General features: G+C 45.3%; 1 protein-coding gene across 1 annotated transcript in view; it reads right to left on the bottom strand.

Moving 5' to 3' along the window:
- LOC138089046 (ATP-binding cassette sub-family C member 4-like) overlaps positions 1-21,030 on the bottom strand; it is a 197,552-nt gene extending 176,522 nt beyond the window's left edge. Inside the window, exons 1-3 of the mRNA XM_068984369.1 lie at positions 20,876-21,030; positions 18,922-19,009; positions 11,973-12,205 (exon numbers count right to left, since the gene is read on the bottom strand). Coding sequence (XP_068840470.1) covers positions 11,973-12,205; positions 18,922-19,009; positions 20,876-21,030 — 476 coding nt within the window. The remainder of the gene's footprint in view (positions 1-11,972; positions 12,206-18,921; positions 19,010-20,875) is intronic.
- Between the last annotated feature and the right edge of the window lie 364 nt (positions 21,031-21,394).

Below are 21,394 nucleotides of genomic sequence, written 5' to 3'. Positions count from 1 at the left end.
TGCTTGGTTTTCCTTTCCCGCACTTTAATTCCCACTCTCATTTTTTAAATTCATCAATAAAGACTGAACCTTTAAAATCCTAGACATCCCACTCTCAACCTCAAAAGGGCAAAATCCCAAGTCCAAGCTTGCTCATGAGCTATCCCTCTCTACCCAGGACCTCACTGTGTCACCCCAGGGGTGCCTTGTACCCTCCAGGGCATGTGAGTGATACAACTTGGTATTCCAAAGTTCTCTGATGGTTGTTTGCTATGACCAGTGCATTTTCTTGGCAAAACTCTATTAGTCTTTGCCCTGCTTCATTCCGCATTCCAAGGCCAAATTTGCCTGTTACTCCAGGTGTTTCTTGACTTCCTACTTTAGCATTCCAGTCCCCTATAATGAAAAGGACATATTTTTTAGGTGTTAGTTCTAAAAGGTCTTGTAGGTCTTCATAAAACTGTTCAACTTCAGCTTCTTCAGCATTACTGGTTGGGGCATACACTTGGATTACTGTGATATTGAATGCTTTGCCTTGGAAATGAATAGAGAGTATTCTGTCATTTTTGAGATTGCATCCAAGTACTGCATTTCGGACTCTTCTGTTGACCATGATGGCTACTCCATTTCTTCTGAGGGATTCCTTCCCACAGTAGTAGATCTAATGGTCATCTGAGTTAAATTCACCCATTCCAGTCCATTTTAGTTCGCTGATTCCTAGAATGTCAACGTTCACCCTTGCCATCTCTTATTTGACCACTTCCAATTTGCCCTGATTCATGGACCTGACATTCTAGGTTGCTATGCAATATTGCTCTTTATAGCATCGGGTCTTGCTTCTATCACCAGTCACATGCACAACGGGGTATTGTTTTTGCTTTGCCTACCCTTCATTCTTTCTGGAATTATTTCTCCACTGATCTCCAGCAGCATACTGGGCACCTACTGACCTGGGGAGTTCCTCTTTTGGTATCCTATAATTTTGCCTTTTCAAACTGTTCATGGGGTTCTCAAGGCAAGAATACTGAAGTGGCTTGCCATGCACTTCTCCAGTGGACCACTTTCTAACACCCTCTTCCAACAACACAAGAGAATACTCTACACATGAACATCACCAGATGGTCAACACCGAAATCAGATTGATTATATTCTTTGCAGCCAAAGACGGAGAAGCTTTATACAGTCAACAAAAACAAGACCAGGAGTTGACTGTGGCTCAGATCATGAACTCCTTATTACCAAATTCAGACTTAAATTGATGAAAGTAGGGAAAACCACTAGACCATTCAGGTATGACCTAAACCAAATCCCTTATGACTATACAGTGGAAGTGAGAAATAGATTTAAGGGCCTAGATCTGATGGATAGAGTGCCTGATGAACTATGGAATGAGGTTCGTGACTTTGTACAGGAGACAGGGATCAAGATCATCCCCATGGAAAAGAAATCCAAAAAAGCAAAATGGCTGTCTGGGGAGGCCTTACAAATAGCTGTGAAAAGAAGAGAGGTGAAAAGCAAAGGAGAAAAGGAAAGATATAAGCATCTGAATGCAGAGTTCCAAAGAATAGCAAGAAGAGATATGAAAGCCTTCTTCAATGATCATGCAAAGAAATAGAGGAAAAGAACAGAATGGGAAAGACTAGAGATCTCTTCAAGAAAATTAGAGATACCAAGGGAATATTTCATGCAAAGATGGGCTCGATAAAGGACAGAAATGGTATGGACCTAACAGAAGCAGAAGATATTAAGAAGAGATGGCAAGAATACACAGAAGAATTGTACAAAAAAGATCTTCACAACCCAGATAATCATGATGATGTGATCACTAATCTAGAGCCAGTCATCTTGGAACGTGAAGTCAAGTGGGCCTTAGAAAGCATCACTATGAACAAAGCTAGTGGAGGTGATGGAATTCCAGTTGAGCTACTTCAAATTCTGAAAATGATGCTGTGAAAGTGCTGCACTCAATATGCCAGCAAATTTGGAAAACTCAGCAGTGCCCACAGGACTGGAAAAGGTCAGTTTTCATTCCAATCCCAAAGAAATGCAATGCAAAGAATGCTCAAACTACCACACAGTTGCACTCATCTCACATGCTAGTAAAGTAATGCTCTAAAATCTCCAAGCCAGGCTTCAGCAATACATGAACCGTGAACTTCCTGATGTTCAAGCCAGTTTTAGAAAAGGCAGAGGAACCAGAGATCAAATTGCCAACGTCCGCTTGATCATGGAAAAAGCAAGAGATTTCTAGAAAAACATCTATTTCTGCTTTATTGACTATGCCAAAGCCTTTGACTATGTGGATCACAATTAACTGTGGGAAATTCTGAAAGAGATGGGAATACCAGAGCACCTAACCTGCCTCTTGAGAAATCTGTATGCAGGCCAGGAAGCAACAGTTAGAACTGGACATGGAACAACAGACTGATTCCAAATAGGAAAAGGAGTAGGTCAAGGCTGTATATTGTCACCCTGCTTATTTAACTTCTATGCAGAGTACAAATACTGGACTAGAAGAAACACAAGTTGGAATCAAGATTGCCAGGAGAAATATCAATAACCTCAGATATGCAGATGACACCACCCTTATGGGCAGAAAGTGAAGAGGAGCTAAAAAGCCTCTTGATGAAAGTGAAAGAGGAGAGTGAAAAAGTTGGCTTAAAACTCAACATTCAGAAAACGAAGATCTTGGCATCTGGTCCCATCACTTCATGAGAAATAGATGGGGCAACAGTGGAAACAGTGCCAGATTTTATATTTTTCGGCTCCAAAATCACTGCAGATGGTGACTGCAGCCATGAAATTAAAAGACGCTTACTCCTTGGAAGAAAAGTTATGACTAACCTAGATAGTATATTCAAAAGCAGAAACATTACTTTGCTGACTAAGGTCCTTCTATTCAAGGCTATGGTTTTTCCAGTAGTCATGTATGGATGTGAGAGTTGGACTGTGAAGAAGGCTGAGCGCCAAAGAACTGATGCTTTTGAACTGTGGTGTTGGAGAGGACTCTTGAGAGTCCCTTGGACTGCAAGGAGATCAACCCTGAGATTTCTTTAGAAGGAATGATGCTAAAGCTGAAACTCCAGTACTTTGGCCACCTCATGTGAAGAGTTGACTCATTGAAAAAGACCCTGATGCTGGGAGGGATTGAGGGCAAGCGGAGAAGGGGACGACCGAGGATGAGATGACTGGATGGCATCACGGACTCAGTGGACGTGAGTCTGAGTGTACTCCAGGATTTGGTGATGGACAGGGAGGCCTGGCGTGCTGCGATTCATGGGGTCGAAAGAGTCGGACACGACTGAGCAACTGAACTGAACTGAACTGAGCTGATGGTTGTTTCTGAGACGTGTCTTACAATCCTAAGGAACACAAGAGCCAGTCCAGCCACAACACTGGCTGCAAAAGGAGAATTTCTGTGGGGGCTGCACATAACTAGTATGAGCCCTGGTGAGCACAGTCCCAGGCAACCCTGGCAAAAGCCTCACTGTCTACAGGCCAAGACCAACAGGCAGATAAAGTCCAAGATGGATCTGGGACATCTTGTGCCCTAAAATAAGGAAGCACTCAAGGAATGATGAGGATGTGTAGAAGGACAGAGAAGCTCAAATGGTTCTTGCTAGACAAATCTGGGATACTTAGTGCATCAAAACAATCAAATGCCAATGAACCTTAACCCAGTAAATAATGAAAGAATCCATGAATCCGTAGCGCTATGTAAACAAGAGAGAAAGGAAAGCTCTTGCAAACAAATGCAAACAAATATGAAAGGAGTAATCAGTTACTTTTAAGCTGTGTACATAAGTGAAAATGTACTACACTGAATAATTTTCAAGTATAAGATATTTTTTATCTTTATATGAGGAAAAGCCCTTAGGAAATTGTTTTGTGATTCAATTTGTAAACTATGTGTCCCAAGACATGTCTGATCTAGATAGATGCTTAGTCCCAGGTGCAAATTAAGTGTTGGTCCAAAAGACTGCTGAAATTTTATATGCTTACTGATATTTTACACTGCATATCCTGTAAAGTTATAAGTCTGCCCAATAAAAATTTTTAACAATTCAGAAAAAAAGGAACAATCAAGTCAGAAAATCATCAATGGAAATTAAAAATAGTGTGTGAAAGCTTGAAGTAGAAGATGATATTTACATAATCTCAATTTATCTCTCTGCAATTATTATAAAGGGAAAAAAAACAGTAACTGTATAGATTATCCCACCAAAAAACCTCTTCAGCTTGATTATGCATTATTTAAATGATAGTAGTTAGAATGCAAAGATAGTCCATTGGTAAACACCATTTTACTTATGTGCCAGGGTAAGGAAATTTCCAAGGCCAGACCATAATAACCTGTGGATAGAGATCAAACCAGTCAGTCCTAAAGGATATCAACCCTGAATATTCATTGGAAGGTCTGATGCTGAAGTTCCAATACTTGGGCCAACCTGATGCAAAGAGCTGACTGATTGGAAAAGACCCAGATGCTGGGAAAGATTGAAGGCAAAAGGAGGAGAGGAGAGCAGAAGATGAGATGGTTAGATAACATCACCAGCTCAATAGACATGAAGTTGAGCAAACTATGGGAGAGAGTAAAGGACAAGGAAGCCTGGTGTGCTGGTCCATGGGGTCGCAAAGTTGGACATGGCTGAACGACTGAATAACAGCAATGACAGAGATCACATTTCTTCTCTCCTGTTATTCATACAACAACATGGGTACAGATGCTCAAGAACTATTTGTTGAATGTATGAATATCCATGACTCATTAAAGAAGCAATAAGATAGACTGAACTTCAGATTTTGCTAATCTGAGTATCTTGGTGCCCTGGTCCAGGAGTCAGAAGACTGGACTCTAGTCCCAGCTGTGGTGCTGAGCACCCAAGGCCTCAGCTGTCCTCTGCTCCACATCTCCACTCCAGTTCAGCAGCTCCACGATCTCTAGGTCTCAGTTACCTTCCAAAACAATGGTGCACATCTAGGAGCTTTACCACTAAGCAGGTTTGACACATGTTGGGTGATTTATTCCACAGTTGTCCCCTACAGAAAATGCTCAGGGAATCAGCACTGGGACTTACCCAGATGATGACATCTTGCCCCAAAGTGAAAGCATTAGTAACTCAGTTGTGTCCGACTCTTTGTGACCCCATGGTCTGTCCATAAAATTCTCAAGGCAAGAATACAGGAGTGGGTAGCCATTCCCTTCTCCAGGGGATCTTTCTGACTCAGGGATTGAACTAGGTTCTCCTGCATTACAGCCAGATTTTTTACCACCTGAGCAACAAGGAAGCCCACAAAGATCCTTTTTAAAATTCTGCTTGAAGAGGAAAAGATGCTCAACATCAAAGTATCTTTGGATCCAGATTCCTTCCTAACTTTCAATGGGAAAGTTTAACATTTATTTATAGCATTAAATAATGTTCAAAATGTGGTATTTATTTTTTAATTAAACTTTTGATTTTGTAAAGGAGTATATCCAACGGACAACGTGATAGTTTCAGGAGGACGGCAAAGGGACTGAGGCATACACACACGTGTATCCATTCTCCCTCAAAGCCCCTCCCATCCAAGCTGCCGCATAACATTGAGCAGTTCCCTGTCCAATACAGTAGGTTCTTGTTGGTTCAGTTCAGTTCAGTCATGTCCGACTCTTTGCGACCCCATGAATCTCCATCCTAAATACAGCGGTATGTACATGTCCCTACCAAACTCCCTAACTATCCCTTTCCCCCTTCACTCTTTCTGACAACCATAAGTTCATTCTCTAAAGTCTGAGTCTGTTTCTGTCAAAATGTGGTATTTAATTGAAATGTATGCAGTCTTTCACTTTTGTTTAATAGAGTTTATTGCTAATTAGGATGTGATGCACATCTATGACCATATATTTTGGTGCATCTTTCCTTTTTTCAAATTCCCAGAAGTAGAATAATTAGTGAAGGGCTGAATCGTTTTCTGTTAGGTTCAGATCAATCTGCCTTCTTAACAGCTGTTTGTGAGCTTATTTCATTGTCAACTTTGAGTACCTGAATTACAGTTTTTCTGGGCCTAAAGTTAAAAATAATTCAAGGAGTTTTAATTTGAATTTATTTGACTTATGCATGCTTAGTCATTCAGTCCTGTTAGACTCTTTGCAACCCCATGTACTGTAGCCTGTCAGACTCCTCTGTCCCTGGGATTTTCCAGGAAAGAATACAAGAGTGGGTTGCCATTTAATTTTTAAAGATGGAACACTTTTTATGTCTCTTGATCATTTGTCTTTCTTCAAATGTCTATTAATATATTTTATAGAGAGCATTTATATTTTTGGAATAAGTTGTAATAGTGCACATAATACTTTTTCAGATTTTCATTTGTTCTTTAGAGGCTTAAAATTATATATCATTAAATAAAATCAAGCTTTTCTTTTTCATTTCTCCTGCTGCTTTTGTAGTATGTCTTCTGTAGTATATCCTAAGGTCATCTAAATCTCTGTGTTTTATTCTAACTTTTTTCTTATTTTATATCTAACAGTAAAGGCAGCTAGAACTTTTTTTTAGTTTTTGATATAGAATAGGCCCCATTTTTTCCAAAAACAGTCCATTCTCCCATTATGGTTTACTGACTTTTTCTTATTCCTCACTATTGGAAATAAGAAGCACAGTTAATGAAGCATGTCCAGCTGGGGACTGGACTGTCCCGTCCTTTGAGACTCTGTCCTCACTGCAGCCTCTGGGGTGAGCTCTGCATTTCTCTTCACCCTCGTCCCAGAGGCCAGCAGGTTGGGGGTGAGTGCAGGACCTGTCCCCAGGGATGAGGGTGGGGCAGGGTCTCGGACCAGATGCACTTGGCCCATCAGGAAGCTGTTAAATCCTTGCTCTCCTGACACTGGCCATGTCTCAGTGAGTGAACTGTCCCCTTGCAAAGGGAGTGTGGATGCAGAAACTGTCTGGTATCGAGACAGACTCTGGAGTCACTTTTCAGAGAAGCTGATGACACGAGGGGGGATGTGAACTGGCCGAGTGCTGAGATCATTTAGGGAGGTTTGTCCTGCTAGGCCTCAGTAACTATCGATTGTGAATGGATAGAAATGTTTAATTTCAAACTATGATTCTTTGCACCATTTTCAGAATACCACCTGTTATTCTTCATTAACAGTCAGAAATCCACATGCTGTAGATGGAGGCTGGGTGAGCTCTCCAGGGTGCTTTCTCTGACCTTGACCTGTTCCCAGGGAATGTTTAGCTTGATGAGTTTTGGTAATTTTATACTATAACCACAGCCTCAAGAAATAGAACATCCCAAAGGTATAGTCAAATTTACTGGTATGTCCTTACAACAAAACCAACTGCCTAACAAATTTAAATTTATCTTCTGTAGTTTACTCTTGATTTTTTTGGTCTTTGTAGTTCTGCACCTGATCAGCCTGAGACTAGTGTCTTTTCAGAGGTAGCAAGTGAATAATTTTCTACCCAGAGTCTTCCATGGGTACCCCAGTGTATTGATTCCCTACCCTCTGTTGACCTGAAACAAATAGACTGTCAGATATTTCTTCAGCAAAGATTGGCTTATTCAGAATCAGCAAAGAATGGCAGTTTGAGGTCTGCATTTGTGGAGAGCCAAGTGTAAGTCCCCAAAGTGCCAGGGCTGGAGAGCACTTTTACAGAGGGGAAGAGGAGGTTGGGAGGGCTCTTACAGAGTCATGGCTTTTCATTGCCTGCATCCTTGCCAGGAAAGGAGAGGAGTCCCTCTTCTTCCTGTTGGGGGCTGCTGTTGTTGTAACCTCATCTATCAAAGTTATCAGAGGCTTTCTACTGGGGACCACATGGGATTACTGGAGCACTCTGTGGTGGTGATGACTGGTCTTTGTCTGGGGGGACTTTGCCCTGTTCAGAGCATCACTGACCCTCTCAGCATCCCAGGGAGGTGTTCTCTCCAGGTCTTCACCCCACTTTCCCAAGGCCAATACTGAGAGGTTATGTGGCTGGTTCACAGTCATATAACCAGGAAGTGGCAAAGTCTAGACTCTAACACAGGAACACTTCCAAATGAGGCACATCAGGTGCCATTTTTATTTTGCATTACATTTTTTTAAACTGTGGGAAATGCACACAACATAAAATTTACTATCTTGATGATTTTTCAAGCACACAGTTCATTATTGGTAACTATCTTCACATTACCGTGCAACCAGTTTCCAGCACACTTTTCATCCTGTACTGGTGTGCTATCAAACACTAACTCCCCACTTCCCTTGCCCCCAGCTCCTGGCAACCACGAGGCCACTTTGTTTCTCTTTGAATTTGACTGCTCTGAGGACTTCACGTAAATCAAATCATAAAATCTTTGTCCTTTGTGATGCACCATTTTGCAACCCCACCCGCCAGTGTGCAGAGTTCCAGTTTCTCCACATCCTTGCCAACACTATTGTTTCTTCCTTGTTTCCCATGTGTGAGCTGGTGTCTCATTGCAGTGCATAACTAACACAACATGGTTAAGCAACTTACTCCAATAAAAATCAAGTCTAAAAAATATGAGCTATAATTTTAAAAAAAAATTGTGCATGTGCAGATATGGAAAGATTTCTAGGGGAAGACTAATAATCAAAATATTAGCAGGTAGACCTGGCTAATAAAAACAAATCCTTATTCCTTTCTTCTTGTATGTGCTCAGTTATGTCCAACTCTTTGCAATGCTATGGACTGTAGCCCACCAGGCTCCTCTGTCCATGGGATTCTCTATGCAACAATAATGGTGTGGGTTGCCATTTCTTACACTGGGGATCTTTCTAACCCAAGAATCAAACCTACATCTCTTGTGTCTCCTGCACTGGCAGGTAGATTCTTTACCTCTGTGCCACCTATCTGGGAGGCCCTTCTTCTATAGTTTTAAGTTTTTTATAGAAATAGAAAATTATATATTCTAAAATTCACAATTAAACTCTCAGTCCTACCTGTGCTGTGAAAACACTAAAACCTCAGTGTGGTCATTTGTATAAAGTCAGTAAGCTAGTTACTGGCATCATTTACAAGCTGAGAAAGCAGATGAAATGTGAGAAGAAAAGCAAACACCCAATGAGAAGATGAAAACTCAGTTTCTCTACAAGGTGGGCCTTGTCTCTGGGCAGCACTTCCTGCCTGGGCTCATTTCAATTTCCCAGGACAGAGAGTGGAGAACACAAGGAAATCACAAGGGTACCTCAGACTTTACAAACAGGATGGCAATTGTGGTCACCAACTAACTTCACAAAGTCTGGACCCCTTTTAAAAGTTAGCACTGAAGGAACAATGCCAGTGGGAGGAGAGGCTTAAAGCAGAAGCCAGCCTCCACCTTCCATCAGAATCACCTGGAGCTTGTTTAACCCCACCCCCACCATTTCTAAACTTACAGAATTGGTATAAAAGGACTTGATAGGGAGATTTGCATTTCTAACAAGCTCCCAGGTGACAAGGATGCCGCAGGTCTGAGAGCCATACTCTGAGAACAGCTGCCCTAAACCTTGATTATAGAGATGTTTCACGAGCATCATCTCCAACAGCAAGAACTTTAAGAACTTCCCTTGAGAAACTCCTGCCTACAAGATCAAAGGTGTGTTTGCATTTGCCTTCTCCCTGCATTTAAGAACAAGTATCCAAAGAGAAATGGCTCAGAATAGCTGTTACATACAGGGCAACACAAACTCGGGAACCAGACTCCTGATTTGGGGTCCAACTTTCGCTATTAAGCTGTGTGATGCAGGCAAGTTACTCAAACTCTTAGAATTTGGGGGAGAATGGATACATGTATCGGAGAAGGCGATGGCACCCCACTCCAGTACTCTTGCCTGGAAAATCCCATGGATGGAGGAGCCTGGTAGGCTGCAGTCCATGGGGTCTCAAAGTCAGACACAACTGAGCGACTATGACGGAGTCCATTTCCTGTCCACTCGAGACTATCACAACATTGTAAATTGGCTATACTCCAATATAAAATAAAGTTTAAAAAAATTACTCAAACTCTCTGCTTAAGTGACTTCACATGTAAAATAAGAGGTAATAGCTCCTTCCAATTCAGCAGGAAAATTGGAAATGGGGGTCTACCCAAATCAATGAGAAGTCCTCATCTTCCCGTTTCCATACACACACCTTTTGAAATTCCACAAATAGAACATCCCTGGAGAGTTCCTTGCCCTGCCTGAAGTTAGGAGAGGTGGCTCTACTTTGGTATCATTTACAGTTGTTGCTATTTAGCCACTCAGTCATATCCCCTCTTTTGCACCGCCATGGATTATAGCCTGCCAGGCTCCTCTGTCCATGGGATTTCTCACACAAGAATACTAAAGTGGATTGCTATTTCCTTCTCCAGGGGACCTTCCCCACCCAGAGATCAAACCCAGGTCTCCTGGGCTCCTGCTAAGGCAAGCAAATTCTTTACCACTGAGTCAACAGGGAATCCCACACCCACATTTTTCCTTCTTGATCCTTTTTCCTCAAGGGCTATCAAACGGCCAAGAGATGTAGCCACATACACTGAATACACCACCATCAAAACATGCACAGGAGTTTCTGTTTCCTGGGGATCCCCAAGGTCCTCCCACATAACAACAAAGGAAATACCAGAATGCGTGGGAAAGATGAAGGTTTAGGGTCCAGGAACAAAAGATAAAATAATCACTCAAGTGTGATTAAACACAGAGGTTCCACCCCACCTAGTTAGTGGTCCCAGCTACCAGATGGTGAAGAAGGCAATAGCACCCCACTCCAGTACTCTTGGAAAATCCCATGGACAGAGGAGCCTGTTAGGCTGCAGTCCATGGGGTCGCTAAGAGTCAGACACGACTGAGCAACTTCACTTTCACTTTTCACTTTCATGCATTGGAGAAAGAAATGACAACACACTTCAGTGTGGAGAATCCCAGGGACAGGGGAGCCTGGTGGGCTGCCGTCTATGGGGTCGCACAGAGTCAGACATGACTGAAGAGACTTAGCAGCAGTAGCAGCAGCAGCAGCTACCAGATGGAAAACTTCAGTTAAGAGCTTCATATCTCTGAATCCCTTCTCATCTGTGAGTTTCCTCCCAGCTCAGGGACCCTTCAGTGGTTTCAGAACCACAGGACTCCTGGGCAGGACCACCTGCATCAATACCATGCACTGCTTCTGGAAAGGTAAGAGATGCAGATAAGACCCCATAGGCTTCAGGGACCCCATTCCCAGGGTGACTCTCTAAGGTGGAAGCAGAGACATTCACAGTTAGGTAAGGGGCTGGTCAAATACATCTTCCAGTGCTCCCAATGTATCCCAGGTAAAAGCAAAATGGGTTCAAGAATCATGCCCCTGTTCATTAAATAAAAAACAACAGTGTTCTCACACACATGAAATGTGTCACAACTAGATACCAGGATGTACAGTGAGCGATACACACGGAGAGAAAGAGGGAGGCAGGGAGACACGGTCACAGACACAGGGACAAGAGAGCCCAGTGCGGTTGGACTCAGCTGTCACCTAAGGAATGTGAGGAAAGGAGGGGACACTACTGGAAGATGGCAACAGGAGCAGAGCACTGATTAGATAAAGGAAGCGGTTCAGGGCTGTTTGCTTTGTGGGGAAAGTAAGAATAGTTCAGAACTATGAATCCAGAGCTGTACTGGGAAAGGCTGCTAAGGATGGCGTGCAGTGTCCGGTCCTTCTCCCGCTGGCGGTGACCCCCTGGGCAGCCTGGGTTCTCAGCCTCCCTGCCTCCTGCTCCCGCTGCCCCTCCTGTTCCCAGGGACTAAGGACGCTGACGGGGCAACGAGCTGCAAGGCAGGGAGACCCTGCGCCCGGCCACCAGGTCCCTCTTCCCGTTCCTGCTACCCCTTCCCGCCCCTCACCCAGAGGGCGCAGATAGGGACCCCCTCGGCCGGCGTGGGAAGACCCCACCGCTACAAGCAGCCATCGGAAATCAATCCCTCGCCCTGACCCTCGACCCTCAGCCCCTGAAAGGCGCAGCTCAGGCACTGGCCTGAGGCGGTGGGGTGTCTTAGCCCAGGCGGGGCTCACCAGGAGAACAGCCTGGAGCAGAAGTTCGCGTCCTGCAGCGGGTTGGGCTTCTCCTCAGGGGACACCGGCCGCATCTTGCCAGCTTGGACCCGCGGGGGCCGGGGACGTGGGGTGAGAGCAGCCGGGGGCCACACGCAGGTGAGAGGCCAGGCCGCAGGCGCCGCTGATGGAGGCGGTGGGGGAACCGCACGGCGCAGGGCGCAGGACCCCAGGCGCCCTCGTTCCGCACTGGGCTGCAAAGTTTATCAGAGGGCGCGCTCTGAGCTCGAGTCCCCACCCAGAAGATGGAGAGGGAGGGGCAGGCTGCAGCAGAAACGCCCCTCAGCTGGCGTGAAGACCAGAGAAAGCTGGCAGAAGGAGATAGCAGCCCGCCCTCTGGGCACGCTGTCCTCATCAGGACCAAACAAGGGCGTTGTGGGAAGGTCTCCAACTGGAACGGAGCAGGACCCTGGGGGGCCTTCCTGGGAGAGACCCCACCCCACCGCGAGATAACGCTGAGCTAGTGGCCTGTACTGGTCAGTGGAGGTGAGCACAGATGATGGGCACAAAGCTGCCAGGCTACTTAGATGACAGCCCCAGGCTCCCCAGTGTCTGTTCTACTGCGAGGCTGGCCCTGAGGAATCCTGTTTCGATAAGAGGAGGGAAAAGGAAAGACCACAGCACATTCTTCTCCTGGCATGAAAGACAGTTACGCAGCAGTAAACTGATGTACAGAGAAAAGTACATAAGCAAGAAGTCAACACTTACTTTGTTTATGCCTCAAATAAATAAATAATAAATCAACCAATAAGCAGGTATCAGTTCAAGAGGGAAATGAATAACTTCAGATATTTTTCCATACATGAAGTCCATATGCATATATATGAAGAAAATAAATGCATTCAAAGAACTATTTCTGGAATGAATAAACAAAGTGTGGTATAAACATACAATGAAATATCACTCAGCCTTAAAAAGCAAGGGAATTCTGACACACGCCACAGCATGGATGAACCTTGAAGACTGTGATGTTGTGACTTATAATTAGAATATGTATTTAGTCTTCATGATGGCACAGAACTCCCAAAACCCTTAGGTGCTTTAAGGTAACAGTGAAAAAGTATCTTTTGATAATTATCACAGGCCCCTTTCAATTACACCTGAGTTTTAGTGAATTCATCTGTTTGTCAGAAGAAACAAACACCTGATTAAAGGGTTGGCATTTTCGGCTGCACCCTCCATGTCAAGGGAGAAGAAGGACTGGAAACTGTTGAACTAATGACCAATGCATTAACCAGTCTTGCCTAACGTATGCTTCTATGAAGCCTCAATAAAAAACCAATAGGATGGGGTTCACAGAGCTTCCCGGCTAGTGAAGCTGCACAGGTGTGGGGAAGGCAACTCACCTGGAGAGGCCTGGAAGCCCCTGCCCCTCCCCCTACCTTGTTCTCTGCATCTCTTCCATCTGGCTGTTCTGGAGTTGAATCCTTTTATAATAAACTAGTGATCTAGTTGAGTAAGCTGTTTTCCTGAGCTGTAAGCCACTCTAGAAAATTACCAAACCCAAGGAGGAGGTTATGGGAAGCCTGATTTATGATCAGTCCATAAGAAAAACAGGTAACCACCTAGACTCACCACTGGCTTCTGAAGATGAGAAGAAGGGGTGGTATTGTGGGACTGGGTCCATGACCTATAACAAGGTCTAACAAAAACTCCAGGCAGACAGTGTCAGAATTGACTTAATTGTGGGACACAGTTGTGCCTGTATAGTCTGAGAACTGGTTCAGTTCAGTCGCTCACTCTTTGTGACTCCCTGGGCTCTAACACACCAGGCCTTCCTGTCCATCACCAACTCCCAGAGTTTACTCAAACTCACGTCCATTGAGTTGGTGATGCCATCCAACCACCTCATCCTCTGTCGTTCCCTTCTTCTCCCACCTTCAATCTTGCCCAGCATGAGGGTCTTTTCTAATGAGTCAGTTCTTTGCATCAGCTGGCCAAAGTATTGGAGTTTCAGCTTCAACATCAGTCCTTCTAATGAATATTCAGGACTGATTTCCTTTAGGATGGATTGGTTGGATCTCCTTGCAGTCCAAGGGACTCTCAAGAGTCTTCTCCAACACCACAGTTCAAAAGCTTAAATTCTTCAGCACTCAGCTTTCTTTATAATCCAACTCTCACATCCATACATGACTACTAGATAAACCACAGCTTTGACTAGATGGACCTTTGTTGGCAAATTAACATCTCTCCTTTATAATAAGCTGTCTAGGTTGGTCATAACTTTTCTTCCAAGGAGCAAGGGTCTTTTAATTTAATGGCCGCAGTCACCATCTGCAGTGACTTTGGAGCCCAAGAAAATAAAATCTGTTACACTTTCCACTGTTTCCCTGTCTATTTCCCATGAATTGATGGGACCGGATGCCGTGATCTTAGTTTTTGAATGTTGAGCTCTAAGCCAACTTTTTCACTCTCCTCTTTTATGTTCATCAAGAGGCCCTTTAGTTCTTCTTCACTTTCTGCCATAAGGGTGGTGTCATCTGCGTATCTGAGGTGATTGATATTTCTCCCGGCAATTTTGACAGACTGAAAACCACAATCAGAGAAAACTGAAGATTCAGTTCAGCTCAGTTCAGTCGCTCAGTCATGTCCGACTCTTTGCGACCCCATGGATCGCAGCACGCCAGGCCTCCCTGTCCATCACCATCTCCCAGAGTTCACTCAGCTTCACGTCCATCGAGTCCATGATGCCATCCAGCCATCTCATCCTCTGTTGTCCCCTTCTCCTCCTGCCCCCAATCCCTCCAGGCATCAGAGTCTTTTCCAATGAGTCAACTCTTCGCATAAGGTGGCCAAAGTACTGGAGTTTCAGCTTCAGCATCATTCCTTCCAAAGAAATCCCAGGGCTGATCTCCTTGCAGTCCAAGGGACTCTCGAGAGTCTTCTACAACACCACAGTTCAAAAGCATCAATTCTTCAGTGCTCAGCCTTCTTCACAGTCCAACTCTCACATCCATACATGACCACAGGAAAAACCATAGCCTTGACTAGATGGACCTTAGTCAGCAAAGTAATGTCTCTGCTTTTGAATATCCTATCTAGGTTGGTCATAACTTCTCTTCCAAGGAGTAAGTGTCTTTTAATTTCATGGCTGCAGTCACCATCTGCAGTTTAGCTGTACTAAAATCAATCAAGGTGATGCTGGTCAGACCACCAATGACTAATTTCAAGACGACTGTCAGCGCTGACTGTGCTCTTTATACTCACAGGCCTCTCCTTGTCTATAAAAGCTCTTGTCCACTATTAACAGTGGGGACAATCAGCCTTTGGACAGCTGCCCACTCTCCCCCAACTCATATATACTGGCAACTAAAATAAAGTTCTTTTCCACCAACCTTGTCTCTGTATTGGCTTTTGAGCGGTGAGCAGCCAGACGCCCCCCACCCCTTCAGTATCACTTGTTGGCTTTCTATGATCAGCCTTCGAACTATCACAGCACCAGCCATGGTGAGAGGGGAGTGACTTTTAGTGTTATAATGCAGGATCAGAGACCAGACCATGGTCAACACCATCTTGATTAGCTGGTTCAAGCCAGTTTCTGTGGGATCCTGTTTTTCTCAATATATGTGCCCCTCTTCCTTTCTGTCTCAACAGCATGGACACATTGTTTCCATAGTGACAAGGCCATCTTAGCCTGTCATCTTGAAGTCCATACCTGTGTATGGGGTTACACAAGCTTCTATGTGTACCGTGATGCCTATATCCTTCCCTTTCCCATTTAAGCAATACCAGGCTGTCTTCCTCAAATGAAGGGCACCAGGAACTCCCACTTATTTCCGGTGCAACATCAAGCCCCAGCCAAGAGGGAGTTACCTTATGCATTAAAGAAAACAAAACAAAACTGATTATATCAATACGTTTCCTATTGAACCTTCAGGCATAGGGAGAAATTCGTCTCTTTCTCTTCATCAAGATTATCTCCACAGGTAACAAAGGAAACAGCCACTAAAGGTAAGGCGGGGCCCTTAATATTCAGGGAGGCTGGGCTGTGATGGAACAGTCACTGACAAAGCCCATCAACAATTTCCTGGAGTAAAAGTAGAATCTGGATAATGAAATAAAGTGTCACCTTTTTTCTCTACCTCTGTGCTGAATCTTGTTTCACTTGCTCACAGGGCACCTCGTGCAGAAGCCTCACACCTGGCCCTTCAGACAAGACTCCCTGGTGTGAAAAGCCACCTCAGTTCTAAAGGCCGTGCGTCTCTGGGCCCGGCACTGTGATTCAAGATGGCGGCCCAGGGACAAGTGCAGAGATGCGGAGCCCAACTCTATGATTCAAAATGGCGGCAACGGGGCCGTGTGCAGAGATGCTGACCCAGCATTACAACCTGGAGCCACGAGCAGTACAGCTGAGCCTGTCCTGTGAGAACCCCTCCATCCCCCAGCTGATAAGAATCACACACAGCAGTCCCAGGAGTGCTTTTAGGAGAGACTGTGTCCTTCAGAGCACATTCTATTGGGACAAGCCACACCTGGCAGAGGGGCTTCCCAGGTGGCTCAGCAATAAAGAACCTGCTTGCCAGTGCAGGAGACTTGTGTTGATCCCTGTATCAGGAAGATCCCTTGGAGCTGAAAATGGCAACCCACTCCAATATTCTTGCCTGGGAAATCCCACTGACAGAGGAGCCTGGAGGGGTGCAGTACATGGGGTTGCAAAAAGTCAGACATGACTGAGTGACTAAGCATACACACAAACCTGGTTAAAGGACTTCCAGCCCCCCGTTTGGGTCTGACTGGGGAGGGTCAGTAACAAAGTAGGAAGAAATCAAACCATCTTTGGCTTTCCTGGTGACTCAGATGGTAAAAAATCTGCCTGCAATGGAGGAGACCCGGGTTTGATCCCAGGATTGAGAAGATCCCCTGGCAACCCACTCCAGTATTTTTACGTAGAGAATTCCATGGAATTCTGGTGGATGGACAGGGAGGCCTGGCGTCCTGCAATTCATGGCGTCACAAACAGTAGGACACAACTGAGCAACCGAACTGAACTGAACTGATAGTCCATGGAGTTCCAAAGAGTCAGACAAGACGGAGTGACAAACATTTTCTAGCAATGAAAGCTGCTGCCATTTGGGAAGAAATGAGATCTTTTGTTTCCAACAGAGGTCCTCTCTTGGCTGCAGGGTGGAATTACCTGTGGTGTTTTAAAAAGCGTTGCCTCCTGCCTTCCCTCTCCCGAGATAATGATTTAACTGAGATGAGGCTTCAGCACTGGGATTTACAGAGCTCCCCTGGTGATTTTACAAACCACAAGCCTTTGCCATGTTTAAGCTATAAGGACTCTATCTGGACGAGGAACAGAGTAAATAAATCAGGTGATTCTGTAGGAGCAGGAGTGTGTTCTTCTGTGTCTAGGGTGTAGATGAGGTGCGTAAGGTGGGGGCCTGTGATACCTCTTGCCCGCTGAGAGGTCTTCCTGTCTCCTCATTCCATGGCCTTTCCACGCTGCTCACCTGGATACATGGATTCCTCTGCCCCTGGTGGTGATGTTCAGTATAGCACAGTTGTCCTTGGAGGTTTCATACCAGCCCAACCTAGTTGAGCTTCCCTGGTGGCTCTGGTGGTAAAGAATCTCCCTGCCAATACAGAAGCTACAAGGTTCAATCCCTGGTTCAGGAAGATCCCCTAGAGCAGGAAATGACAATCCATTCCAGTATTCTTGCCCGAAGAATCCCATATGGACAAAGGAGCCTAGCAGGCTACAATCCTTGGATTCACAAGAGTTGGACATGACTTAGTGACTAAACCACCACAGCCTTAGTTCATCACAAACCTGAGCCTGAGTCCCAAGGTGTGGCTTGCTGGGAGGGGAATCCTGGGAACCACACAGGATGAGCAGCTCAGCAGTAACTTCAGGAGTCTCTCCTGCATAGGGAAGCTCAAGGAGCTCCGGGTCACTGGCCAAGCACGAGTCTATTACAGGGCTGTGAATGGAGTCTTCCTGTCCCTGGGGTCTGAGGGGTGTGTGTGTTCAGTCATGATGACTTTTTGGGACCCCATGGACAGAGGATGGTATTTCCCAGGCAGGAATAGTGGAGTGGGTTGACATTTCCTCTTCCAGGGGATCTTCCTGACCCAGGAATGAAACCTGCATCTCTTGGGTCTCCTATAGTTGCAGGCAGATTCCTTACCACAAGCACTCCCTGAGGTGTTGAGGAAATTGATCTTATCAGGCAGTGACAGGTGCTTCCCAGCCTCAATGGCCAATGCAGGAGACACAGGAGAGGCAAGTTCCTTGTCTGGGTTAGGAAGACGCCTGGAGGAGGAAACGGCAACCCACTCCAGTATTCTTGCCTAGAGAATCCCACGAACAGAGGAGTCTGGCAGGCTACAGTCAAAGGGTTGCAAAGAGTCAGACGTGACTGTGCACAGCCAGTAACAAGTGGCTATGCATTAAGAAGGGCAGAGGTGTAAGGTAATGAGAGTCCCAATAAACATCAGCTGCCCCTTATTCTGTTCTGTGTGCCAGGATGTGTTTTTACTTAACTATCACATTTAATTATTTTTTGGTATATAAAAATTTATTACTATCATGCTTTCTTCATCAGAATTTATGATCTTGGTCTTTCCTTCTTGCCTTTTATAAGGCCAAAAGAGAGACACTGGCTAATTTGACAACCTTAAAGCAGACTCCAGGAACGTCACCAACAGCATGACCTTTGCAACCAAATCCAGCAAACAGAATGTCATCATTTTCCTCAATAGAATCCAAGCAATCATCACTGGGTACAAAGGCTGTGATTTTTTTCTATTCTTGATGAGCTGAACCCTGACACATTTCCTGATGGCAGAGTTTGGTTGTTTGACTTCAACCCCTACTTTTTTGAGCACAATTCTCTTGGCATGAGAAGCACCTCCAAAAGGGTTGGCCTTCAGGGCTAATCCAAATGGGCTTTCTTGTACTACTTACCATGCCACTTCTGGGCTTGTTGGTGGCTACAGAATTTCCTGGAAATATGAAGACTGTGACACTTGCCCATTCTGCCAATATCATGGGCCTGAACAAAAAGACTATCATGTTTAATTTTAACACAAGCTCAGAGGGTATTAGAAGCCCCATCTTATAGCACTTTAGGACCTTGATCAATGTCATAGGACTCCTAACTGACAGATGCAGCCTGTGAGCCCAGGCAGATGGGACCACACGGTCTGTCCCCACTCCACCTGTGTCCCGCAGGACTAGGAGGTCTCCCTGCCCAAAGACCTGCTCAGCAGCTTCAGCCTGACTCCTCGGGTGAGTCCGTGAGGTCCCTCCAGGCGTTCGCAGCCCCTTTGCTCCTACTGCCCCTGACTTGGGTCCTTCTGCCGGAAGCCAGTGTGAGGAATCCCGCCCGTGACAAGGTCATGAGGAAGGAAGCTGACATACGCAAGGCGTGCTCAGACTTCAGGGACCCCTCTGGATATTCCTAAGCATGTACCCCAGCAAAAATCTGCCGGCTTTTGTGCTCTGCTTTTCCGCTTTTCTGATATTCTCTGGAAAAAAGTCAATTCAGGGTTTTAGTCTTCTGCATTTGAAAGGGATGTTTCAGTTAAACCCCTCTGATAGCTCTCTAGCCTGCCTAACAGGTTCCCCAGACCTCTTACAGCTTGTGAATTGCTTACAGCCCCTCAACCGCGAGAGGCACAAAGCTTACAGCTTGTGAATTGCTTACAGCCCCCCAACCGCGAGAGACATCTTAAAGATACAGAGCCTTTTCTAAAGAGTTAAAAATTATATTGGTAGAGGGTTTTCACTGTTGACTCAAGGATTGCTGCCAGACCTCCTTATTCTTTATCTTTTAGGCACCTGGAAGGATGTTAATGTAAGCAGGATGTAGAAAAAGATACATAGTAGTTTTGATGTTAGCAACACTAGACTTTTGAGTTAATTGCTTCTCTTTTGCTGTAAATCACTGTACTCCCTCTACTTGTTATAAGTTGCTGTATCCTTGCTGTGTAAGAATGTAACTTTATTTAGTGCTTTCTGAGAGTGGCACCAGACCTTGGGAAGATCAACACAAATAAGTCTTGTGGTTGACAAACCCTTATCAGAAAAAAGGCTGTAAAATGTTAAATTGGCCCTTTTGGCTGGAAGATGATGTAAATTACCTAAGACTTGTGTATACAATTAGGCATGCAGAGAGAAAAGCCTGGTTTTGATAAGAGTCTGGACTGCTAACGCTGCATAACTTTGTGTTACCCATTGATCTCCATGTTTTATCAAAAGTATAAAAGGCCTTCTGAACAATAAAGGATGGACCAGATTCTCAGACCAGTTTCTCGGACTAGTCTCGGCCTGGTTTCTTGGGAATCTGGCTCCCCCCGTGTCTCTCTCTCTCTCTTTTTCTCTCCCTTTTCTTCCCTCTGCTCTTTACTTTAATTTCAGGCTGAATTTCCATCTGGGGCGCGGAGGCTCGCCAGGTCTACTTATTTGCCCTGGTTATTAAGATCCGCGCAAAAGGGAGCTTAAGGCGAGGCACCCTTAGATATTCAAGCGGGCACCAGTGGCCCAACGTAGATGGTGCAAATTCCTTGTCTGGAATTTTATTGGTCTTCCACGTAAACCAAGCTATTCAGCCCTCTTTCTCCACTTAATCTTCCTACTGCACTATAGTTTCTTAATCTAATCTTATATTAATAAATAAACAAGTCTTTCCACGCCAACGCCGTCCACCCTTCGAATTCCCTGGATCCACCGGGGCTGGACCCCGGCATCCTTCCTTCTCCAAGGCAGCCCCCGAGAGCCCCACGAGCAGCAGGAGGACACCCTTGTCCCATTCTGGTAGCTTCTCCCTGCAGCCAGCTCCCGAGGGTGGGGTCAAGCCAGGTTGTGAGGAGAACCAGGAGAGAAGCAGGAAGAGAGTGAGCCCATGGTCAGCACTTACCTCTGACCTGGGACCTCCCTCTCTCCCCCTGACACTTCCCACCACTCGTGGCAGCTCCCCTCCACGCCCCTCTCTTCATTACACGTGCTCCTGTAGCTCTGCTGTGGATCAGAGTCACCAGAGGAGGGGTCAGAATGCAGGTTCCTGGGCTCCATCCCCAAAGATCTGATCCAGGAGGTCACATAGTGGGGCCTGGGATTTGAATTTTTAACCAACAACCCAGTGGATTTTGATTCAGGGGGTCCTCTGAACACACTTTGAGAAGCATTTAACAGACCTGTCACTCACATCCGTGGCCCCAGGTCAAGAGTACAAATGAAGCCCATACTATATGTTTAAACCGTTAAAAGTTATAAATCAGTCAATCAAAATTGTCAAGTACACCTTCCTAACTATTAAAACCTGGCATACTGGGGTTTTGGACACTGAGCTCCAAGCCAGAAGGCAGGACAGCAGAAGGAGGGGCCGCCCCAGCCCTCAGCCTTCCCCCTGCTCTTCCCACCTCTGGCTCTGACCCTC

The sequence above is a fragment of the Capricornis sumatraensis genome, chromosome 12 (genome assembly GCF_032405125.1).
Source record: "Capricornis sumatraensis isolate serow.1 chromosome 12, serow.2, whole genome shotgun sequence".
Lineage (NCBI taxonomy): Eukaryota > Metazoa > Chordata > Mammalia > Artiodactyla > Bovidae > Capricornis > Capricornis sumatraensis.
The sequence above is the reverse complement of the archived record's forward strand: the minus strand, read 5'-3'. Positions and strand labels throughout refer to the sequence as shown.